This window comes from Engraulis encrasicolus, chromosome 9 (assembly GCF_034702125.1).
Source record: "Engraulis encrasicolus isolate BLACKSEA-1 chromosome 9, IST_EnEncr_1.0, whole genome shotgun sequence".
NCBI classification, from domain to species: Eukaryota; Metazoa; Chordata; class Actinopteri; order Clupeiformes; family Engraulidae; genus Engraulis; species Engraulis encrasicolus.
In genome coordinates, this window is record NC_085865.1 from 5,630,051 (window position 1) to 5,656,313 (window position 26,263).

Here is a 26,263-nt window from a genome sequence, read left to right on the forward strand (position 1 = left end):
ATTTTGGGGCTTAATACAGTTAAAATCGTTATCGTCAGGGTTTATAAAGGTGGAAAAGTGTCTTATTTTTCATGTAAGCCGTTGTCTTGCTTTAAGACAAGTTAAAAGAGGGAGCATGTCGCTAAGCTAGTGAAAGTCAATGGATCCGTGTAGCATGCTACGATTTTTAAGTAAACTCATAGGCCTACTCACAACTTCATTCTGTAAATTTTGCACATGCTTGACTCAGACGCACGTGGCATGTCCACCTAAAATGGTGACGCCCACGGAACAATAAGGCAATGTCCATGTAAGAGTTCTTCTACACTTCATTATTGCCAATGAATTCTCTGAAAGCTTTCTTCTCATTTACTGTATGTTTGTTGAGGTTAACTGACATTCTGTTGGTCAATTCCTGGATATCAGTGCTTTTGCCTGATATAAAAATAAACAAAGTGGGTCTATGTGAGATTGTTATTTTGGGTTTAAATGATTGCATTACAAAACAATAATTGTAAAAGTAAAACAGCTTTGTGCTGAGAAGCCAGATTGAGGCAGAGACACCATGGCATGCAAAGTAAACCAAAACGTATTTCTGTTCTCACCACAGATGGATGCCACTGGTTGTGCCTCTCACGTCTTCAGCATGGCATCATTATTCCAGACCAACAGATTGTTTCAACATGCTTTAACATTCAAAGCTACTGTGGCTGAGGAAGGCACTGGTGAGTTTATCATATGCATTATGCATTTTTGTTGACTTAAGGAGCCTGTGGTTACATTACTTAACTTTTATTTATTTTGGATTTACCTCTAGGTATCACCATGGATGACAGCAAAGATATTCGCTTGGAATACAAACTTGCAAAACTGACATTTATCGATACACCAAATATAATTGAGGAGGGAGCTGTCTTGAATGGGAAGGTAAGAAAGTAGTTAACTGTAAAGAATTTGTGAGAGGGGTTACAATTGGAATGAAAATGACTGATACATTCTTGGATCAGCAGTCAAAACGTCTTCACCATTCTATCTTTAACTCAGTGATTCTCAAAGTGTGGTCCGGGGAAGGGTAAGTAGCCAATCAAAAGCCTTAAATTCTAACTTTGTGCCACACACTTTAGTGGAACACAGGCAACCGACAGACTGCATATAAACAGCAATAAACCGTTTACCTCAATAACCTGTTTATTCCAATAACCTGATTATTGCGGCCATATAAACGGGCTCAGTGTCTCTTAACAGGTCAACACTGCATTGTTTTCCTGCGTACGAAAGTGTATATTATATATTCATACTGTGCATGCATGCTAATAGTTTGCATCTGTGTTCCTCCAACAGATCAAATTCACCCGTTATGATGGTGCCCTCATCCCTCTCCAGACCATTTATCTATTTAAAGGTCCGCAATGGAGAGCAGAGCGCATCCAGACCCTCACCACAGACTCTGATGGAGTGGCCCAGTTCTCTCTAAACACTGCTACTATCTCTGGAGACTTCGAACTCATTGTAAGATGAAATTTCAGTGTGTGTGTGTGTGTGTGTGCATGCGTGCGTGTATGCAGTTGTGTGTGTGTGTGTGTGTGTGTGTGTGTGTGTGTGTGTGTGTGTGTGTGTGAAAGAGTGTGTGTGTGAAAGAGTGTGTCTCTGAAGATCTCAACAGTTCTCCTCAACAGTTGCAAGCTAACCTAACTAACCAACAGCTTTAAACTGAGAAAAGGGAAGTCAGTTGCGGTCTAACCGCCTTGGTGATCACAGTCCAGGCCAGGGCTGCGTTTCCCAGAAACCCTTAAGTAGTATTTAAGTATGGGGGGCCTCCTAGGCAATATATCACATCACTAAAGGTTTATGCATACAATCTTTTTGTAGACCTACGTACAATATTTTTTCTCGCACATGCAAATAAAATGGTTGCGCCAAGTGCATGTGCGAGGTAAAGTAGTGCATGTATAAACATTTAGTGATTAGGTGAATACGACTTCTATGCTGTCGATCAACATTGACGGAAGCACGTGAGCGAGAACTTGTTGTCACGATGTGGGTGTTATTAAATACAGCGCATTTGCAGTCGGCCACAAATATGAACGAGACGATGAGCTCGCACCGGTTTGCTCTACTAACACACCACGTGTGAGGAGTGGGGGGACAGGCAGTGAGGAGGAGCTGAAGTGGGGACCTGCGCAAACTTGTGTAGAGGTGTGAGACAAGACCCATATACACACGTGAGTGAGTTGTTGACCAACCAGTTCATGGGCGCGTGACCTCGGAGGCAGTCCGCCGACGAGCGTTGAAGGGGATAAGCAACTGCAGAGGTTGCAAGATCTGACTGCAGCCGCATTCATCCCGCGATAGTTTTACACCATGTGACATGTCACCTCGTCAACGCAACGTCGACGAAATTTCGAAGTTTGACAGGAAATCTAACCGTCATGCAGCATTTTCATCCAGGATGCATTGCTGTCTAAATGCGCATATCTGCGTTGATGTCATGTCGAATGTACTTATTATGTGAGACCTATTTCTGATCTATTGCCTAGGAGGCCCCTCCTACTTAATTAGTACTTAAGCCTAAAAGCACTTGAGAGTTTTTGGGAAACGCTGCCCAGGACAGTACACATTAGAAAGCAAACTGGTACATTTCAGAAAGACTAGGCCAGGGACGACTGGGGCACTCAAATACTTTGTGTGTGTGTGTGTGTGTGTGTGTGTGTGTGTGTGTGTGTGTGTGTGTGTGTGTGTGTGTGTGTGTGTGTGGTGCAAGCGTAATGACTTGCGTTTCGATGCTGTGCGTCTTCTTCAGCGTCAAACCCTGGCCTAGCCCTGAAGTAGACCAGCCTGCTTTCTAGCAGCAAACGGACCTTTACTCAATGCTGTGGGTCACAAAAATCAAAGACAATTATTGATCTGCTTCTGCCCTATTGACCGTGTTGTTGAAACAGGACCCATAGAGTCATTGATTACTCCATAAGGGAGAAAGAATAACAGTGTGCGCTGCGCATTGCAAATCATAAATGGCAAATCATGAAAGATCCACTGTGCAGATTGTTTAGTAGTTCATCATCCAAATTTATGATGGTCATTCAGAAGGTTTTTTTTTTGTAGAGTAACTTTATTGATCCCCGGAAAATGGGAAATTAAAGTGTCAAGTAGCCTACATAAATAGGCTACACGTAATGGTCACATGGACATTTCAAGATACATATAACACAGGTAATAGGGAGGGGAAACAAAAACGAAAGAAAAAAAAATAAAAGAAAAAAGGCAATTGTGCACAAACGTATTCTCTGAGTTGAGGTAGACAAAAGATAAATATGACCAAGAATGAGTGTTGACAGATAAGTCTAAGATATAGGCTTCTAGTATTATGATGTAGAGTTGAATTGTGATGTAGAGTTGATGTAATAGCCTGGTTCACACCAGACGGTGTGTGTGTAGCTTTGGCGCCCCCTGGCGGAGCAGAGCGACACACACTACCGTCTGGTATTCAGCCATAGAGCACGCTCCGTCTCCAACCAGAAAATAGGCTGAGAATTTATTGCTTCTGTACGGCCTCCTCACCAACAAATTCCTTCAAAAACCTTCCTGTTAATCTTTAAAGAGTCAATATAGTCTCTAATCTGTCTTGTGACTCCTCAATGTGAGTTACCGTTTATATTTAAGAAATAAATGCTCCGTCTATTTTCTGGTTGGAGACGGAGCGTGCTCTATGGCTGAATACCAGACGGTAGTGTGTGAAGCTCTGCTCCGCCAGGGGGCGCCAAAGCTACACATACACCGTCTGGTGTGAACCAGGCTATGATGTAATAGCCTAGAGAGAATAAATAGTATTCAACAAAGTGAAAAGTGACTTTTGTGGACTTTCACCCATTCAAAACCGTGATTGCAAATGAGACAATGACCTTTGAATTGTGTGTTTACAAGATGTGGAATGAAAACTCGTTTTGTTAACAATGTCAAGCCTCTCGTCATGAGGCTGCAGACCACAGGAAAAGACATGATGAAGTAGTTGGACTTGCACCAATACATTGGGTTCATGTTTACAAAGAGTCTGAATAGTTCACACGTAGAGTGACCATCTCCTTGACAGCAAAAAGGAGGATTTATTTTAGGACGGGGGATTTGGGGGTCCTCCCCCAAGAAAATTTGTGTTCCTTAGAGGCAATTTCACGCATTTTAATTCATTTTTGGCCGGCTTAATGATGTGCCTTACGCCGGACAAGGCACTGAAAAGACGGACGTCTGGCCACGCTACACACAGCGCAGGGCAGTAACATGCAGTAACATTCGGAGATATGAACGTTCCGATTGGTTTTCGCCGAACAGCGTCAGAGCGAATTCGCCTGCGATTAGATTTAGTTTAATCGTCAAAAGTCGCTCTGGTCGCGCAAGAAGCTTCGCTCCTGGTCGCGTGCCCTCCATAGAGAAATAATGACTTCCATCGCTTCGTTCGCTCCTGGGGCCTCATTTATAAAACTTTGCGGAAGAAATGCGCCAAAAGATGGCGCACGCACGAAACTCAGGATGTGCGTGCGCAAGAAAATATTCAGATTTATAAAGCATGGCGCACGCACGTTCCACGTCGATTTCCCTTTATAAATCCCAACTGACTCTGAAGTTGCGGCAAATGTGCGCACCTGTGGACACACCCATAATTATCTATGAATATTCAGTGAAACGCCCAAAATGAATATTTATATCTGTGGACGGCGTGCGGAAAGCAGAGGAGATACCCTATTTACCACATGTGGAGCAAACAGTTTTATTAGACAGGTCATCAGCTGGGAAAATTAGGCCTTTCGTCCTACCGCACTTTTCTCTGTGGATTACTGACCAGAAGCCCTATTGGAAGAAATTAAAACATGGGGCCACGTCAATTTTTGCTCAGAATTCAATATGGCCGCCATTTTCCAAAATGACTTGTTTTCATGTATTATTACATTGTACTATAAGGTGATATTCATGAACGATTAACATCTTTCAGCACTATTCTGTCCTATTTCCTTACATACATGTTTACAAAGGTTGACTAAACTAAAACAAATGAAAATAAAGTTGGCCACCTTGCAATATCCAAAGGAAAGTGCTGAAAATAATGATTGAAATGCACATACAGAGTCTATGGCTGGGAAAATTAGGCCTATTGTCCTGTCAGGGTTTTCACAGTGGAATACAGACCAGAAGGCCTATTGAAAAATAACTGAAAAAGGCCATCTATGTCCTCCAAAATTCAAAATGTTCTCTGTTTTTCAGAATGGCAGACTTTCACACATTTTTCTCAATACTGTAAGGCCATAATTATCAATAAAGATTACATATTTTTCAGTTAAATTGTCCTATGTCCTTACAGACGTGAGTATAAAGGTTGTAGAAAAAGGCATGAATTAATATATCCTGCCACTTTGAAATATCCAAAGGAATGCTGTCAAATGATTGAATTTCACAAACACAGTGGACTGCTGAAAAAAAGGCATATTGTCCTGCCAAACTGTGTGTGTGTGCGGGCGTGTGTGTGCGTGCGTGCGTGTGTGTGTTCGAGGGCAGCCGTGGCCTAGTGGTTAGAGAATTGGTCTTTCAATCTAGGGGTTGCAGGTTCGAATCCCCCCCTGACCTCTCCCTACACCTCCATCCATGGCTGATATGCCCTTGAGCAAGGCACCTTACCCCACATTGCTCCAGGGACTGTAACCAATACCCTGACAAGTAATAACTGTAAGTCGCTTTGAAGAAATTAAAGCGTCAGCTAAGTGCAATGTAATGTAATGTAATGTGTGTGTGCGTGCGTTTGTGTGTGCGTACGTTTGTGTGTGTGTGTGTGTGTGCCTGAGTGCGGTTTTCTCAAGTGTGTGTGGCCAGTGTGCTTCTTAAGGGCTCTGCATACTTCACGTGCGCATTTTGTCGCGTGTGGCGCGAGAACCATTAATGACGTCATCACTTGCGACAGACTATTCATACTTCAGAAGGCTTTCGCTCGCATTGTCGGAAGTGCCCTCTGCTGTTCATGAGAGAAACGGCAGCGTGAGTTCTACGGATGTATAAAATAGAAAGCCAAACACGGCCGCTGTAGGGCTACTGAACGTCTGACTTGTGACTTACCACATTGAAACATATATTTTTTTTGTTGTAGCCTACATTGCCAGATCATTCCAAGACCATGTGAGAGCATTGTTCTGGCGGCAGAATTTTTAAATATATCGCCGAACACAACGTGCTTCTGAACAAAGTAAACAATTGTTTCACTGAACAACATTTAAGAGAGAAGATAAAATAACTCTCTATGACATTTTATTATCCTCAAAATGGTGCAGGATCCATTCTGTAGTAGCCTACAGTAGTTGTAGCCTCTCTTCACAACTCCTGCTTTGTCTGCCTACCTGCATGGTCGCTGGTGGCGCACGACATGTTACAAAAAATGTGGGGTGCACGACGTCGCGACACAGCAGCTCGCGCCACGGCGTGTGACGTCATTTTGGGTCACGTGATGGCGCGAGTGAGGTCGCGAGTGAGGTCGCGAGTGAAGTATGAAGGAGACTTACACCAGTCACGCCAAGTATGAATCCCCCTTTACACTGACATAGACACAGTAGACCGGGTGTGTGTGTGTTGGGGCGGGGGGGTAGGCGGGACCGAATGATGTGGAGGAGCGGGGGGATGAATGAGGGGGTGAGCAGGGAAAGGGGGGGCAGATTGGGGGGTGGGGGGGAATGAGTCGGGGTTGAATTAGGGGTGGGGGGCAGAATAGTGTGTGGGGGAATGAGTGAGGTGGTGGGGGGGAATAGTGTGGGGGGTTTAGGGGGGCAGAATACTGTGTGTGTGTGGAGGGGGTTAAGTTGAGTCGGGTGGGGCGGTTCACCTGCCAAACTTTTCACATTGGGTGGGGGGTGGGCGAGTATTTTGTGGGGGGGTGGGGGGAGAAAGAGTCAGGTGTGGTGAGCGTGGGGCAGAATAGTGGGGGGTGAGTGAGGTGTGGGGGGGCAGAGTAGCAGGGAGGGATGAGTGAGGGGGTGGAGGAGGCAGAATAGTGTGTGGGGGGAGATGAGTGAGGGGGTGGGCGAGGCAGAATAGTGTGTGGGGGAAAGACACTGTAGAGCAGGGGAAAGATGAGCGGGGGATACGCGCGGACACACGCACACTCACCCTTGCTTTATGCAAAAAAAATGTAGGCCTGAAAAACTTTTGGTCAGTAATGTAATGTGAAAGGTTTGGCAGGTCAATAGCCTTTTTTCAGCAGTCAACTGTGTAATTCAATCATTTTCTGACAACAATCCTTAGGATATTTCAAAGGGGCAAGATATATATTTAAGTTACATCATTCTGTTGCCAACCTTTGTACTCACGTCTGTAGATTGGAGATAGGACAGAATTTCACTGAAAATAGGTTGCCTTTATTGATAATTATGGTCTTAAGGGCCGTACACACACATCACTGCTATTTACTAGCTTCTCGCTTGCTCGTCTCCCATTCTAAAAAACAGAGAACATTTTGAATTTTGGAGCACATTTGAGATGGCAAACAGCTGGAGAATCTTTTTCAATAGGCCTTCTGGTCTGTAATCCACTGTGAAAACCCTGACAGGACAATAGGCCTAATTTTCCCTGCCATAGACTCTGTATGTGCATTTCAATCATTATCATTATTACTTTCCTTTGAATATTGCAAGGTGGCCAACTTTATTTTCATTTGTTTTAGTTTAGTCAACCTTTGTAAACATGTATGTAAGGAAATAGGACAGAATAGTGCTGAAAGATGTCAATAGTTCATGAATATCACCTTATAGTACAATGTAATCAGGGCTGTAGTGGAGGGTAAACGCACGTAAACGCAGTTTACGCACCTCTGGAATTTAGGAAATAGCGTTTACCCACCTCTAAATAGCGTTTACCCACCTCTAAATAGTGTTTACGCAGCTCTTAATGGCAATTACGCACGTCAAAGTTCCCTGCGCCTTGTGATCTGCCGTTGGAATAATCCAAAATAAATTTGGTGTAATTTAAAAAATATTGTTGAACATACTTTAGTAGGAATCGTCTTCATCTGCTCTGTATTCGGGTATGTGACCTTCCAATCAGTGCCTTTCGGCTGCAGCGGCGACACCAATCAGGATCCAGGGAATATGTAAACACATACACGTTGTGTAGTTGCCTGCCTGCCTGCCTACCTGTTCAAAGTTAATCATCATGGATATTAGGAGATATTTGAAGAGACCATCCAGTGCTTCCACTTCCTCAGATGCCAGCAAAATGCCTCAAGTAGGCCTACAAAGTAAGACTGACAGAGAGCAATTTACATGAGTCGTTAAATGTGCTTTATAAATAAGTTTGACTTGACGAATTATGGCAATGACAGAACGAGCTTTCAAGATTAGCTAATGCGCAGTCATGCTATCCTTCCAAGTTATGCTACTATTTTACACATTGCCCCAGCAGCGAACTGACAGATTCTTCCTTATGCCTTATGAACGCTAACCGCGAGTAGCGGCAGTTCTTAATACCGATGCGACGCGCACTCGCAACGCGAGGGAAATGTCGGCTGCCTTTTTGTCCAGTTAGGAGAGTCCAACAACACTGTGCCACCTTGGATCAAGTTGAAAACAGACACTAGTCCATGACTTTTGCAACAGAATGCATCAGTGAAGCAGGAATTATCTTATCTAATTATTTGCTAAATGCAAACTGTTTTACCCTCACATGCTGTGATTCTATTCACAATACAGGTCATTGTATTTCAACTACGGTGCCATCTGCATTCAAAAAAACCCTGGCATTTGTAACAAAATAAACATAAGAGCAGGAATTGCAATGCCAGCCAAGATTTTATCCAAATGTTGAAGTTTCCCCCAAATGCTGTGATGTTGTAGCTTGCTAAACTTATTATTGTAAAATGTAGCCTACAGGTCCTTAAAGGTGTACAAAGTAGGCTATTATGGGTCCTCATAAGCTACCAATTTGGCACAACTGCACAAGGTGTCTTTTCAAGAGATTGAAATTATGTTCACTTATTGTATCACATGGAGGTCTACTGACAATGTAGATTGTCTAAATGTGTTGCCTATTAGCCTATTGATTGATATATTTATTAGGGATGTGGGGGTTAAGTACTGATTACATTTGATAGGCTACTTAATATTTGCAGCATTAAAAGAGAAAAACTGCACATTGGTTGGACGATATTATAGTGTCCACATGCGGAATGTTTAGGTTAATAGGCCTACCTAGTGTTACCTATCCATGCCTTGTGGCATATGAAGATATAAAGCCCAAGATTTAGTGGGATAGACCTACATCACTTTGTGTGTATATATATATCAAATGAATGGGCCGCAACTAAAGTCACATACATTCACAATGGTGATCACCAGTATCAGTTGTCATGCTTGAGAAGTAAAACACACATCATCAAAGAGCCACAAGGCAGCCGGAAACATTGGGTCTTTCTCAAAACCTAGGCCAGTGTCCTACCAAGCCTAATTAGTCATGCCCAGTGATTGGATACTCTTTATTAGTCACACCCAGGGATTGGATATTCTGTAGAGTTCACCAAAAAGTATCCAATCACTGGGCGTGACTAATTAGGCTGATACACTTGGAAGGACACTGTCCTAGGTTTTGAGAAAGACCCATAGTGATTCACACCTTGCGTTGCTTTGTGCTGTGTCGTGTTGCGTTGCATTGTGTTGCGTCGCGTCGCGTCGCGTCACGTCACGGTCTGTCTGATCAAAGAATTCATAGTTTACCCACCTCTAATTTGACCACTACAGCCCTGAATGTAATAATGCATGAAAACAAGTCATTTTGGAAAATGGCGGCCATATTGAATTCTGAGCAAAAATTGACGTGGCCCCATGTTTAAATTTCTTCCAATAGGGCTTCTGGTCAGTAATCCACAGAGAAAAGTGCGGTAGGACGAAAGGCCTAATTTTCCCAGCTGATGACCTGTCTATATTAGATAGGCCTAGAGAACGTTGGGCGAAGTGGAGCGGTTAAGTTTGGGAAGTCGTAGGCCTAGCTACAAAAATAAAACCTTGAATTGCAGCATGTGGATGGTTATGTTGACAAAAATCACGCTATACCAGAAGTAAAAAAAATAAATAAAATAAGGATGGCATGGACATGAACCTGCCAAGTCATGGACATGTAGGCTAGTATTAATTGAGTTGTGAACAAAGGGAAAAATAGCTGCGTCAAGGAAACATCTCACATGGCATGTCCACATGTGAAATTCACCGGTAGAAAATCTATTCGCTGTCTCATCGCACCTCATATGCACCGGGTTTAAACTTTTTTCAACAATTGCCGTTGGTCACTGCGCGCAGCTGTCTGCTTCCAGTTCAAAGCGACGCCCCAACTGTCGATCGACATATCCACAGACAGCATGACATATGGGCATTTTCTAGTCTGTATTTATTAAATGTGTGTATTATAAACGTACATTTGGTACGTTTACATGAGGCATTTAAATCCGATTTAACTCACTTTAAATCTCATTAAAACTTAATTCCACTTTAAAAACATCATGTAAACACTTACCGAACAGGATTTAAGTTTATTCCGATTTAAACTTAAGTCCGATTAAAGTGGGTGGTTTATTCCTCTTTTAAATCTGATTTAACACGTTCCTCTGTCATGTAACCTTTTAATCAGAATTACAATAAATCCGGTCGTTCCACGCATGCTCGTTGACCACACGATGGCGCCAAGAGCCCGTGCTCTTTGTCAGTGAGAAAAAGATGGCGGCACTTCCTGTTGATTTTCACATGAAAGTTTTGCTTAATTTAAAGTCCCTAAGCGACTATAAATGTTGTGGCTTCCATATATTGATGTAAAAGTGCCCCACGAAGTAATTAAGCACAACAAAGTTACTCCACATCACCCTTTCACCAGTTCGTTTTTCTAAGCTAGGAGGGTGCTAACTAGCATTTGAAAGAACCAGAACCAAAGGGGATTTTACCAGCCTTGAGTCCACTGAGGGAATTCATTTTCGGGCTGAAGATTAGCTTGTGTCCCAGTAGTTCCCCGGAGGTTTGGCGACCACGCCCCCACGCCTTATTTGGCTCACTCAGCACGTGCGTCCTCAGTCCAATCGCAATGCTTTATTTTCTCCAGACGTTTAATCGCATTTAAGTGAAATTGCCATGTATACACGTCGCAAAATAACTCTTAATCCGATCTACTTAAATCCGATCTATTAGATCCGATTCAAAAACATCATGTACACGTAGCAATTATCAGTGTATATGGCCAGCTGTCAAATGCACACCTCTGCTTTGATGACGAATAACCGCATGGAAAAGAAATGACATGCAACAAGAGAAACGAAGCTGTCCATTAGTAGGCCTATGGCACTTGCGCTTGCCTGTATGGCTGAGAAAATCAACCATTACAGATGCACTTGGACTCGAGCAGATGATTCTGCAACTGGTTTAAATGTTGACGTAATTCCTTGCAGACTCGGAACACTTTATAGCCTACCGATACGATTATAGCCCGATACTGGAAAGGTCCGTGGTTATTGTTAATAAAATGTAGGGTATTTTCAAATGTAACGTAGGCCTATCCTAAACGTACGATTTCAAGCGTCTATTACATGCATGTAGCTATGGATAGGCCAGGCAGGCCTACTTATTATTTTCCACCATTACCAAACAACAAACAACCGCGTTTTCGTTGCGAACTGGATTAACTAATGTTAAAGTGGCTATCGTGACACGTGACCTTTGATTTTTTTTCTTCAACCAATTTCGGGTCGTTCTTCCAGCTACCTCCCGAGGTCGCGCTTTCCGCGTTTGGTCTTTTGTTTAGTGCCTACGCATGGGTCAAACTTTGCGTGGAGCTGCGCATGTTTACCGCCAAGTTCTTTTTCTATAAATACCAAACCTTGCGGTGAACTTGGCGTGCGCAGTCTTTTGTGCGTACGCACCCGTTATAAATGAGGCCCCTGGTCTGTACACGGCATAACACTGAAAGTCTGTAGATGCGGTGCACAGTGTGTGATTAAAACCCGTTTCCAAGTGAATGCAACAGGGAGCCGACTAGAAAACAGGGGTGCATTTCTCAAAACCATAGCTGCTAACTACATAAGCTACTTTGTTGTTTGCAATTACCCATTGGCAACTACCCAAGTTGCAAACTGGCTAACAACTACACTTTTGAGAAACGCACCCCAGGCTTGCATACAGTACTGTGCAGAGCTCTGATGGGATATTCAATGTGAAACACCAAGCTTGGCTACACACGCATTGCAGAATGTTTATGAACAAGAAACCCTTCTATTGACTGGATAAATATATTTAGTTGCAATACATACTCTGACCTGAGTAGTACCACATCCTGCACAGTTAACCTTTAAAGAAAGTCATTTTGCTAGGACAGAAAACAATTCACTTGGCTTAAAACATAGTTGGAAGACAACAATTTGTTTTGTTCTTTCTACCTTCAGAAATTAGCAAAAACTAACACCAGTTTGATTCTTTCCTAGGCAAGTGCATTAGACAATGTCAGGCAGCACATCAGTTCAACTACTCCACATTATGGCTCTGCGTCCTTGTCCATCTCCAAACTGAGGCCACCATCTGCAGACAAACCCACGTCCAGCTCTCTGGCCATCAGTCCTGTCAGTGGCACTCTACCCTGTGACACAGAGACCCCCATCCCAGTCACGTACACCTTCGCTGGGGAGACCTTCAACAGCCACTCCCTGGACATCATGTTTATGGTATGTCACATATGGTGTAGTCTGATAGTCTAGGTCCACCCCTAGTTCCTTTTATGCTGCAAAACATTTCATGACAAAGTCAGTCTTAAGCGGCGTACACACAGCTAGCTAGGTTCTCACTTGCTCGCCTATCGCCACTCTTTCATGGAACGTTCGCTGAAAGTTTCCGCGGCTTTAACTGCCAATGAACAGGCGAGCAGTACCGAACTCTGCATTCCAATTGGTTACTCGCTTATTCGCCTCGCTTGAAGATAAAATATTTTCAACTCGGGATCCGCCCACATCGCATCGCTTGTACAGTACTTGCCTACTCACCTGCTAGTCTTGCTGGAACACATTGACATTCTATTGAGTTAATTCGCTGAGCGAGTAACTAGCAGCGACGTGTGTGTACGGCCCTTTAGCCTGGTCCTGACCATCCCATAATACTACCAGTTCATTTCGTATTCATGGTCTGGAAGTTCTTTGATCTGACTCGATTGCAGGAAATGGGAAGGAAATTTTCTGAAAAATCAGTATAAGTTGTTGAACAAACATGTCTGACATCTTTGGCGACCATTTAGCAGACATGTCTGTCAGAACATCCTACCGTAGGATAAAATTACAATGTAGGACCACGGCCAAATCCTACCGGCAACATCGCTCCACAGAAAACAGGTACCAGACGTAGTGCGGAGCCAAGTCTCTTAAGTACGTAGCATGGTGCGAGGCTAAGTCAGTCTGGCAAAGCTGCCTTTCTCTGCTACTTCAGGGCTCCCCACATTTTTGGGAATGCAATATAGCAGTGTTTCTCAGCCATTTTTAGTTGAGGTAACCTTTCAATTCATGAAAAATCTCAAGGCACCACAAACCAACAAGCCGTAACATGGCATTGCATCCGATACCACACAAGCTTAGAAAAGTAACAACACATTTGGACATTTGGACGTTCGAAGTTGCAGCTTTATCTCAGACAGGCTATGTGTAGGCCATACTAAGGTATCATCATTTTACTTTACTGTGCATAAACGGTAGATGAAAGATTCCACTGACTAAGCTTTAATTTATTAAGTTAGACAAACATGTATTATATGACGTAATTTATATATTCATTTAGGTCAATTTCACATACCATCAGCTAGTTTCCGCTGCACCCCTGAGGGGGGCATACTTCACCCCATACGGTTGAGAAACACTGCAATATAATATTGTAGCAATACACAATAGTGTAATGCAATGGCACTTGTGAACATGCATTATTCAGAATTCACACCACATTTGTTACTCAGAACAATTCACGCTCATGATTTGTTTGATTGGTTGAACTTGAAGTGTTGTCCAGAGGCATTTGAAACCTTTGACTTTGACTTTTACTCAGCACCGTTTCCAGCAGGCTGGTTCAAATACAGGATTTAGTGGGTAATGCTCAATGTCCTCTCCCAAACAATCCCTACCAAGGTGCTCAAGTAGCTTGTGCTTTCTCTAAAAGTAAGTACAATGTGTTCCAGGTTTTCGCTAAAGGAGAGATTGTCCAGCATGGTGTCATGCAGGTTCCAGTGACCAGTGGGCAGCAGGTCATCAAAGGAAAAGAGTCCTTCAAGTTATCTGTTCAGCCAGAGATGGCGCCCTCTGTGCATGTGATGGTGTACTGCATCTTACCCAGTAAAACGATTTTGGCTGAAAGCAGAGAGTTCTCCACTGAGCGGTGCTTCAGAAACAAGGTATGGGTCCTTTTTTTTTGCTCTGCCGTGGGGAGTTAAGTTCTCATATTTGGCTGGTTTACTCTTTTGATCACAACATTAGATTCATATAACATTCCTATGGCAAATGTTTATTAAATATTCAAGATTGGTCAGAATTTCGACAGCCTGGAGAAGAGGTTAGTTTTTGGCCAATGGTCTGTATTGGGATTCGTTGCCTTATTGTAGGTATGCCCTCTAGTGCCCTAAAGTGCTTTGTAGATAATGGTTAAAAAACAATGTCAACTAGATTGCATTCTCGAAAATGCTGGAAGCGGGCTTGCCTTTTGGGCCAGAGCTGAGCAGTTATACATTAAATATCTATATATAGATAAGTGCCTTGCTTAGGCTTAAAACAACTATTGTGAAAACAAAACAAACAAAAAATGGGGAAAATCCATCCACCCAGTCAGAAGTTACATACATGCTATTTTAAGTTGGCTAAGGAACACTGTATATAATATAATTTGAAAATCAATTTGGGTCAGAGTGGGATTCAAACTCACAACCTCAATATCTCAAATCCAACACCTTTGCCACTGAGCCAAGCAGCTGGCTGTCATAAACATTCCAGCAAGACAGTTGCTACGGTTACATGATGCTTTTAAGTCGGATTTAATAGATCGGATTTAAGTAGATCGGATTAAGAGTTATTTTGCGACGTGTATACATGGCACTTTCCCTTAAATGCGATTATTATATGGTGTGACGTCATCGGTCGAATGCTCCATTCATTTCAATGGGGCTCCCCAACGTTCGCACGTCTGTTATTTTTCGATAACGGACGGTTTGGTCTATAACAGACCGCTGTCAACGGCAACAAGACTTTTCACTGCTAAAGCGACTTTTCAACAAGACTCTAATCAGCTGCTGTGATAGACAACACCTGTTGCCCTGGCTACCTAGCTGTTGCCTAGCGGTGTTCCACAACGGCACTGATTTGTTTTGCGCAGCAACAATCTTTTGACATGAAAAACTATAATAAACTTAAAGGGACAGTTTGGTCAATTTCAACATGCAGTTGTAATGCTCACACTACCCTGGACTTGTCAGTGCCTGAGATTTTTTTTTTTCTTCTTCAGCCGTTTCCGAGATCCTGGTCATTGTAATGGGGGCAGCTCTTTGTTTACATTTCCAAAATTTTTTTTTATTTATTCCCAAAAACATCCAAAAGGTTATAAAACATCAGCAGACAATTAGCAAACAGCAGTATCTTTTGGGAAAATATTTGGAGTTGGCCTATGTTTCATTTTTTAAAAATGTAAACAAACGCTGCCCCCATTAGAATTGCTCATATCTCTGAAAGGGCTGAGCCAAAAAATGTGGCATCACCAGGTACTGACAAGTCAAGGGTAGTGTGAGCAATACAACTGCATGTTGAAATTGACCAAACTGTCCCTTTAACATTAAATAGGCCTAAAGAAATGTCCCCGCCATGTGTGAATCATTTAAGTATATCCATATAATAAGCGGGTTTCCGCGTCGGGGTCTAAAGATTCTCTCTGTCGTGCTGCTATTCCACGGTAGCGACCTTCTCGCCGAACGTTAACCCTTACTTATTATATGGTTGTGACGTCATCTGTCGAATGCTCCATTCATTTCAACGGGGCTCCCCAACGTTCGGACGTCTGTTATTTTTCGATAACGGACGGGTTGGTCTATAACAGACCGCTGTCAATGGCAACAAGACTTTTCACTGCTAAAGCGACTTTTCATCAAGACTCTAATCAGCTGCTGTGATAGACAGCACCCGTTGTCCTGGCTACCGCTGTGGCAACAAGACGTTCACTGCTAAAGCCACTGGCTTGTATACAAGTCAGTGGCTAAAGCGAATGTTTCATATCACTCCGCAGGGGGTCCGGTCTTTTGTCACTCTAATCAGCTGCTGTGATAGACAACACCTGTTGTCCTGGCTAGCCTACCTAGCTGTTGCCTAGCGGTGTTCCACAACGCCGGCACTGTTTTGTTTTGCGCAGCAACAATCTTAAATTGGTCTAAAGAAATGTCCCCGCATGTGTGAATCATTTAAGTATATCCATATAATAAGCGGGTTAACTTTCGGCGAGTCGGTCGCTTTGTGGAATAGCAGCACTTCAGAGAGAACAAGACCCCTCCGCTCCGCGTCGGGGTCTAAAGATTCTCTCTGTCGTGCTGCTATTCCACGGTAGCGACCTTCTCGCCGAACGTTAACCCTTACTTAAACGTCTGGGGAAAATAAAGCATTGCGATTGGACTGAGGACGCACATGCTGAGTGAGCCAAATAAGGCGTGGGGGCATGGTCGCCAAACCTCCGGGGAACTCTGGGACAGAAGCTAATCTTCAGCCCGAAAAATGAATTCCCTCAGTGGACTCAAGGCTGAAGAAATCCCCTTTGGGACTGGTTCTTTCAAATGCTAGTTAGCACCCACCTAGCTTAGAAAAACGAACTGGTGAAAGGGTGATGTGGAGTAACTTTGTTGTGCTTCATTTCTTCGTGGGGTACTTTTACATCAATATATGGAAGCCACAACATTTATAGTCGCTTAGGCACTTTAAATTAAGCAAAACTTTCATGTGAAAATCAACAGGAAGGGCCGCCATGTTTTTCTCACTGGCAAAGAGCACGGCAGAAATTCTCTAAGCTATGAGATAGGCATCTCTCATTGGCTCCCATTATAGCCCCGTTGGCGAACGCAGCCAAGTAAAAGATGAATGGGAGCCTATTGGGCTAAATGGCTCAGCAGGGATTTGTGACGGTTCTGTTCTCTGGTTTGTAAAGATGTGTGCACATTCTGTACCTTATCATGGAAGTTGTATTAGAAGTGAAGTTAAAGGTTCCTGACATGGCTTTGTTCTCCCAAAGACGTGTTAGTTTTGTCCTGCAACACGCTAGCATTCGGCTAATACCTGCTGGCTGAGGAATCTCTGCGACTATTCACGACCAGAGCTGACGAGAGACGTACTCTGACTGATCCTAGCAGAGACATCTACGGTCACACACCTCAAAACCCCCCACCGCCGTCCAACATGTTAATTGAAGGTGCCCAAATTCTTAAGGATGAGCGCAGTCATTTCCTTTACCCCATGTACACATGCCGCTTTTCCACCACCTTAAATGCAATAAATAACAGGTGTCCGCAACTAACATAACTTTAAACACATCGACATCTGAAGTCAGACTTAAAACTACAAAACAAATGGCGTAGTGCCGTAAAGTCGATTGTCACGTGTTATGTCATTGCTATAGTTGAAATAAGGGTCATTTTCACGAATCTAAAACTTGACAAGATGCAAACGTGTCGGCAAATGCTTTCACTTACTCATATCTATCGAACGCGACTCCATTGTTTCCAGGGAAAAAATCACACGGGCAGATAGTTCTATGAGAAGCGTACAGCCCCATTGGCACCCATTCATTATTTACTTGGCTGCGATAACATAGCTGCAGTGCCAGTCCTGGCCACACCAGCTAGTGGTCGTTCTTGTACAATATTCCATTTTCTTTGAGCACGGTCTCTTGGCGCCATCATGTGGTCAACGAGCATGCGTGGAACGACTGGATTTATTGTAATTCCGAATAAATGGTTACATGACAGAGGAACGTGTTTAATCGGATTTAAAAGAGGAATAAACCACCCACTTTAATCGGACTTAAGTTTAAATCGGAATAAACTTAAATCCTGTTCGGTAAGTGTTTACATGATATTTTTAGAGTGGAATTAAGTTTTAATCAGATTTAAAGTCAGTTAAATCGGACTTAAGTGTCTCATGTAAACGCAAGAAGTATGACATTGCCTAGAAGAGCTGTACAGTAGAATTCTAGAATCCTACGGCAGTTGCTTGTTAACCTTTATTGGCAACACCTGTTCTGATTCTCTGTATGGCACTTAATATGTAAGGGTTAACGTTCGGCGAGAAGGTCGCTACCGTGGAATAGCAGCACGACAGAGAGAATCTTTAGACCCCGACGCGGAGCGTCTCTCAACAGCTAGGTAGCCAGGACAACAGGTGTTGTCTATCACAGCAGCTGATTAGAGTCTTGTTGAAAAGTCGCTTTAGCAGTGAAAAGTCTTGTTGCCGTTGACAGCGGTCTGTTATAGACCAACCCGTCCGTTATCTCAAATATCAGACGTGCGAACGTTGGGGAGCCACATTGAAATGAATGGAGCATTGGACCGATGACGTCACACCATATAATAAAGTAATATAATATATAATGTAATGGAAGGTAATATAATATGAAAAGAAACATTTGTTAGAGGAAACATATAATAAGTAAGGAATAACGGCAGCCGAGGTGTCCCGATATCAAGGGAAATAATGGACGAGGCAGAGCGTTCTAACAGCCTGACGGCGCAGCCGAAGGGCTGTTCGCTTCGCCAAGTCCATTTTCCCTTGATATCGGGACACCTTGAAGGCCGTTATTCCGCTTATCACCCGGTTGCTAGAATTTCAAAAATTAATTTAATATGTTGATTTAAGCCTTAGATTATAAGGCTTTGTGAGAAAGTAGATTGACCATTGCGCTTGGTACGTTGCTATGGGCACCACTTCCTAATCTAGTGAGATGCGCCTCTATTGGAGGAGCGTAAGGGCCAAAACATACCAAGGCGGAACGGAACGGTCCCGGGACGGACGCGGTCTTTCTGCTTAGTTTTGGCCGGCGTGTTTTTCTCTGCCTTTCACACTGACAGCGTCGGCGTGCGCGGCCAGTCCTATTCAAAACTCTCCCCACAGCCAAAGCTAGCATGCTACTTTGCCATTCATTTGAATGAGACACCGCCGGTCGCCGGCGTGAAAAATACGCTCGAGATCTATTTTCCAAATGCAGCGTGGCGCGGAGCCGGCTCCCGCGTCGCTGACGCTCGACTACCGCCGGTTGGTGTGTAAGGACAGATATGTTTCAATGTATTTTCACCGACGCTGGTAAAAAACGCGGCCGCTCCGCGACGCTTTACCGCTTTGGTGTGTAAGACCCCTAAGGACGCACGTAGAGTGATTGTACTAACGACTGGATTTTTGACTTGACAACCAAATGTGATAAAATTAACAACAATGTCTTGGCTTGACAACCAAATGCGATAGAATTAACGACGGGGTCTTGGCCATTGCAACCTGCAGTTTAGAATTAGTAACGGCAGTTCAGCAGAAAGTTAGGAAAAGAAACAACTTAGACGCACGCATGACATCATTGGTGTCCTAATCTCACGGAATACTGTCACATTTTTGGAAATAAGGTTATTTTACACCTGCCCTTAAGTTAAATGATTGGGTTTTAACGTTCTCCTGTGCTTTGAACCGTTTTCTGGGTATGGCAGTGCAAATTTTTCCTCCAAGCTAGCAGTTAACATTGAGTCCTATGAGACCAGCTGGCGGCTAACTGGTCTCATAGGACTCAATGTTAACTGCTAGCGTTGAATTAAAATTTGCACTGCCATACTCAGAGAACGGCTGGAAGTACAGGAGAAAGGTACAACCCAATCATTTAACTCAAGGAGAGGTGTAAAATAAACCTATTTCCAAAAATGGGACAGTATCACATTAAAGCAGACGGCAGAATCACAACAGTATATATTTTTGTTGTTAAAAAGGTAAAAAGAATTGGCACATGGCCTTTTCACAGATTGGAGTCATATCCCAGCTCTTTCTAGCAAATGTTTGAATGAAGTTTATTGGTTAAACGGTTCAGTCACAAAATTGACCTCTTGAGGCACATGCGCTGACCTCTTAACAGAGACATTTGAAAAAGAATAGGAAAACGCCATTGGGGTTTTTACACAGCTGCCATTTAAAAAGTAATACACGTAAGTGTTGGAACATGGCCTTTTTACCGGTTGGAGTCATATTCCAGCCCTGTCTATTAAATGGTCAACCAAGTTTGTAGGGGAAAGTGTTGACATTTTATGATCTAAAAAGCTTCCTACACTCTGATGTCTTAGACATTGTTTTCTATGGGGACCCAAACTTGCACAAAATCGACAAAAATGAAAAAAAAGGACAAGAGACAAGGACACCATAGAGAGAACAAATCATCTCCAAGCCGAGCTGGTCTTTTTGGTGTTTGAACGGTGTCTCTATCTCGGAAGGCCTAGGAGGAGATCCATTTTCTATTTTTACAGACCTGCACAAGATAAGCAAGCATAAACACCACTAAGAGATTACTATAAGCGTGGCAAGGTTATGAGGTAAACTGATGACTGAAGTACCCTGAAAAGCTGCACCTGCTGAAAAAGAAGCCTTCGAGGTGTGCGGGCTCTCACAAAAGCTTATAAGGCTAAAATTATACATGTAAATAAATGAAGATGAAAATCAATCTTACAGTAATTACAGATCATTAAATGTATGTGTATGTGTGCACTGTCCACAGGTGTCAGTGCAGTTCTCACCCCCTACAGCCGTCCCAGGGCAGAGGGGCTCTCTGCAGCTGTCTGCCCAGCCGGGCTCTCTCTGTGGCCTCAGCACCGTGGACCAGAGCGTCTTCATCCTGGCACCCGGGAAACAGCTTGATGCTCAAAAGGTTACTATAGCAACGATCCAGATCAGCAGCAGTAGTAGTGCTATTAGTAGTAGTAGTAGTGCAGTAACAGTAGTATTAGTAGTAGCATCCTGGCTTGATGCTCAGAAGGTTACCATAACATTACATTATATTACATTACAATACACTTGGCTGACACTTTCATCCAAAGTGACTCATTTGAAATGCAGGGTATTGGTTACGGTCCTTGTTGCAGTTTGGGGTTAAGCACCTTACTTATAGGCACTTCAGCCAAGGAGGGAGATAGGGAGTGGAAGGCGGGATTTGAACGTAATATATAGTAGTGGTAGTAGTGTAACCGAGCGTTGGCACTTTGTCATAATAATATATTTAATTACTGGACGCTGGATTCAGAGGGAGAAACTTCAGATCTGCTTTACTTCATCCGGAAGTGAGAGAGAGACAAATGGGCATGAGAGTTGATATATGTACACAGACCTACGGAAAGCCCCGAGGGGATAAAATACATTCACTCTCTTATTCTGTCTCATACAAATATGTTACAGTAGTAATAGTAATAGTAGTAGTAGTAGTAACAGCACTTGAAACAGTAGCAGTAGTAGTTGAACTTGAAATAGCAAAGATTTTCAATTTGGTGACTAATGGCCAATTTATACTTATTGGTGCAACCGTTGTCGCGCGCCTCAAGAAAATCCTGACTACACGTCAGACGGTCGCGAAGGTCGCAGAGACAACGCGCTTTGATTGGTCATCTCGCTACTTCCTTGTTCTCGTAGTAGCACAATTCTCCGGTAGTTTACGAGAGCAAAACGGTCAATATTCTGTGAAATACGAACGCTTTCTTTCTCGTGTGTGTAAATAAATGAAGCTACAATGACTGAATTAGTAAGTAACAAACAAACAATACATCTGTTAAGCACTCGCGGCACAATGCCTGCAGTCTGACTACTGTATTGAAGCGTTGTAGCTATGTAGCCAAATGTGGCTTACGACATGAGACCTCGGGTGCAGATCTAGAACATCAACAGTGTTAGCGACCAGATCCAATGGGTGCAGTTGCAGAACTATAATCTGCCCTTAAGACTCGTTTTTCTATGTGTCACGTCAATGCATCTTGGTGGGATCAATGCCAGTCTCAATGGCAGAACTAATTTCATTCTGAAACCCTGCTAGTTTAGAAGAGACCACTTCAGTCAATTTTAATATGCTGTTGTATTGCTCACGCTACCCTTGACTTGTCAGTACCCGGTGATGCCACATTTTTCGGCTCAGCCCTTTCCGAGATATGAGCTATTCTAATGGGGGCAGCGTTTGTTTACATTTTTTTTTTAAATGAACATAGGCCTACTCCATTTTCCCCAAAGGTACTGCTGTTTTCTAGTTGTCTGCTGATGTTGCATTACCTTTTGGATGTTTTTGGGAATAAATAAAAATGTTTTTTTGAAATGTAAACAAACTGTAGCCCCCATTACAATGACCAGGATCTTGAAAAAGGCTGAAGAAGAAGAAAAAAAAACCTCAGGCACTGACAAGTCCAGGGTAGTGTGAGCATTACAACTGCATGTTGAAATTGACTGAAGTTATCCTTTAAGGCAGTGTTTCTCAACTGGTGGGTCGCGACCCAAAAGTGGGTGGCGGAGGGGTCATGGGTGGGTCGCAGAGCCATGGTGTAAAAAAAAAACACAATTCATTGATTCGCTATAAAAACAAAAAAACATCCAACTTTCCCTGCAACAATTTATAACTTTTATTTTGATAGGCGATTGAACTTATGTCATCTGTCGTCATAGATTAAATCAGAATGTTTATGCGCGATAGTAGCATGCAACCAGTCATTCGAGTATCGCTAAAAAAAATTGGGTCGCGACTGAATGAGATTGGAAAATGGTGGGTCCCAAGACTGTTCCAGTTGAGAACCACTGCTTTAAGGGCCATGGCAGCTCATTGAATGCAGCTTAGAACCTAACATAATCAAAAGTCACTTTTACATAGAGTTCCGCATTCACTAAGCTTCATAAAAAATCATGAAAGTTGGCCGGGGGGGGGTGACGAAACTGCCTGCAACGCATTCACATACAATAAAGGTGACCTTGTTCTTTCCGTCTGTCTTTCTTTCTTGGCTCATGCCATTCTAGGTGTTTGCATTATTACCAACGTTAAACTCCCAAATTGATGATACTGTTGAGGACTTAAAGTGCGAATGGGAGGAAGTCGCGTATCCACATGATGGCCCTCCTGCAGTTCTTAAGGTACAACAGCAGCCAATGAAAAGGATAGCGATAACAATAATAACAACAAATTAATTACGGCTACCCATCGTCGTGGTGTGTGTGTGTGCGTGCATACATGTGTGCATGTGTGTGTAGTCTTTGTGTGTGTATTTGTGTGTGTGCGTGTGTGTGTGTGTGGGTGCATGTGTGCGGGTGTGCGTGCGCACATTTACTATGTGTGTGTGTGTGTGTGTGAGAGATAGAGAGACAGTACAGTATTTCAAAGATACTAATCTCTGAATAAATGTTTTGTTTGTCTCTGATCTAGAGATTGGGACTGAAGGCTGTGACCAATATGGTTCTGCAGGGCCCGTGGTGTGAACCAATCATGTTTGATGATTTCGGTATGGAACGCTTTTGAATATTTAAAAATATTTTTTGTGCTTGGACAGTCATAAATGAAGTAAAAATGTGTGCACACTTACATGTAAATCCTCTTTTGTCTCTTTTCCACTAACGTTTTTCTGGTAGGCCTACAGCTCGACACAGTGCGACTCGGCCACCACTTTTTACTTTGCGATTCAGCTGTGTCGGGCCTATTTGAAAAGCAAAAAGTGGCTTAAATGGACTCTCTTAGTGTAGCCTACTGTATGTGCTGATTTTTTTCTGTTTTGTTTTTCTCTATTACAATAGTAGACTATGCGGAGGCACCTGATGGTATGTCACATGTTCATTATATATACGTTTTGTTCTATTTCTGCATATTATTTAAGTCCTGATCGTAGACCAGGTGAATCGAATATTAGTGATATCCTTTTCTTTTTTATTTCTATTTTATTTGTATATTATTTCTGCTGTGACTTATTTTACTCCTCTGTAAATGCAGAAAGGGGGAGGGGAGGACCCATCGCGCCCGAGCATGATGTTGAAGATGCCAATGAAGCTGCAAGTGTGACAGTCCGTACAGTCTTCCCTGAAACATGGCTCTGGACCCTGGAGGAGGTGGGGTGAGTGAAACATGGACCCTGGAGGAGGTGGGGTGAGTGAAACATGGATCCCGGAGGAGGTCGGGTGAGTGAAACATGGCGCTTGACTCTAGAGGAGGTCGGGTGAGTGAAACATTGATCTGGACCCCGGAGGAGGTGGGGTGAGTGAAACATAACTCTGGATCCTGGAGGAGGTGGGGTGAGTGAAACATGGAACCTGGAGGAGGTGCGGTGAGTGAAACATGACTCCTGGACCCTGGAGGAGGTGCGGTGAGTGAAACATGGATCCCGGAGGAGGTGGGGTGAGTGAAACATGGCTCTGGACCCTGGAGGAGGTGCGGTGAGTGAAACATGGATCTGGACCCTGGAGGAGGTCGGGTGAGTGAAACATGGACCCTGGAGGAGGTGCGGTGAGTGAAACATAGCTCTGAGTTCGGATCATGGAGGAGGTCGGGTGAGTGAAACATGGCTCTGGAGGAGGTGGGGTGAGTGAAACATGGCTCTGGAGGAGGTGGGGTGAGTGAAACATGGCTCTGAACCCTGGAGGAGGTCGGGTGAGTGACTCAGAAAGCATCTGCAAAGCAGGATCAGTCTGTCGCTGTGATTAATTCAATAAACCTCACAGCCCCAAGTCACTTGTCCATCTGAATCAAATATGTCGTCCAAATATGTCGTCCAAATATGTCGTCCAAATATGTCGTCCATATATGTCGTCCAAATACGTCGTCCATATATGTCGTCCAAATATGTCGTCCAAATATGTCGTCCAAATATGTCGTCCAAATATGTCGTCCAAATATGTCGTCCTCTGTCATTTCCCCACTTTGCGGCGGTAACTCATGTGTGTACCTTTGTGTTTGTGTGTGTGTGTGTGTGTGTGTGTGTGTGTGTGTGTGTGTGTGTGTGTGTGTGTGTGTGTGTGTGTGTGTGTGTGTGTGTGTGTGTGTGTGTGTGTGTGTGTGTGTGTGTGTGTGTGTGTGTGTGTGTGTGTGTGTGTGTGTGTCACAGAGAGTCTGGGAATACACAGATCTCTGTCACCATCCCCGACACCATCACCAGCTGGGAGACGGAGGCCTTCTGCCTGCACCCCCAGGGCTTTGGTCTCGCCCCCCCAGTCCAGCTCACCGTTTTCCAGCCCTTCTTCCTGGAGCTGTCCCTGCCATACTCCATCATCCGTGGAGAGACCTTCCAGCTCAAAGCCACAGTCTTCAACTACCTCCCCAAGTGCATCATGGTACTGCTATGAGTTACTCATCCATATTGTGTTCCTAATAAAGTTATACTCTAGGCTGAAGTCCATTGTAGCAATCCACATGGATATGTTCATAGAACAACCAAGTGCCACTCAAATGTATATAAACGGGCTGCTGCATGCGTCTGTGTGTGTGTGTGTGTGAGTGTGTGAGTGTGCGCTTTTGTGTGTGTGTGTGTGTGTGTGTGTGTGAGTGTGTGTGTGTGTGTGCACGCTTTTGTCCCTCCTTCCCTAGACATATGTGTGTGTGTTTGTGTGTGTGTGTGTGTGCGTTTCTCTGTGTGCGTGCACGTGTGTGTGTGTGTGTGTGTGTGTGTGTGTGTGTGCATTCGTACGTGTGTGTGTGTTTAGGTTACGGTGACTCCATTCCCCTCCTCAGACTTCAGTCTGAGCCCCTCTGCTGATGGCCAGTACTCCTCCTGTCTGTGTGCCAACGGCAGGAAGACCTTCAGCTGGACCCTGGTGCCCTCCACGCTCGGTAATACAGTGTGTGTGTGTGTGTGTGTGTGTGTGTGTGTGTGTGTGTGTGTGTGTGTGTGTGTGTGTGTGTGTGTGTGTGTGTGTGTGTGTGTGTGTGTGTGTGTGTGTGTGTGTGTGTGTGTGCGTGCGTGTGTGTGTGAGAGAGACCTTCAGACCTACAGGGGGAATTCCACAAAAGTAAAAGTAAACTTTATTTTTAATATTCGCAAGTTCATCACTAATAGGTTGACTAGCATGCCTAATTACTCTCTGTGACTTGTAAAACACGCGTTAAGCAAAAACAAGGGCCTGCTAGTAGGTCCTTCTCACCATAATATCAACAAGGGCCTGCTAGGTCCTTCTCACCATAATATCAACAAGGGCCTGCTAGGTCCTTCTCACAATAGCCTAATATCAACAAGGGCCTGCTAGGTCCTTCTCACAATAGCCTAATATCAACAAGGGCCTGCTAGG

The 26,263-nt window shown here is 43.7% G+C and overlaps 1 protein-coding gene across 1 annotated transcript in view; it reads left to right on the forward strand.

Moving 5' to 3' along the window:
* Positions 1–26,263, forward strand: part of LOC134455399 (alpha-2-macroglobulin-like protein 1) — a 59,055-nt gene that overhangs the window by 12,703 nt on the left and 20,089 nt on the right. The window contains exons 9-20 of the mRNA XM_063206420.1: positions 590–704; positions 797–906; positions 1,321–1,488; positions 12,452–12,688; positions 14,176–14,388; positions 20,754–20,903; positions 23,018–23,131; positions 23,421–23,496; positions 23,786–23,809; positions 23,979–24,099; positions 25,087–25,312; positions 25,682–25,808. Coding sequence (XP_063062490.1) covers positions 590–704; positions 797–906; positions 1,321–1,488; positions 12,452–12,688; positions 14,176–14,388; positions 20,754–20,903; positions 23,018–23,131; positions 23,421–23,496; positions 23,786–23,809; positions 23,979–24,099; positions 25,087–25,312; positions 25,682–25,808 — 1,681 coding nt within the window. The remainder of the gene's footprint in view (positions 1–589; positions 705–796; positions 907–1,320; positions 1,489–12,451; positions 12,689–14,175; positions 14,389–20,753; positions 20,904–23,017; positions 23,132–23,420; positions 23,497–23,785; positions 23,810–23,978; positions 24,100–25,086; positions 25,313–25,681; positions 25,809–26,263) is intronic.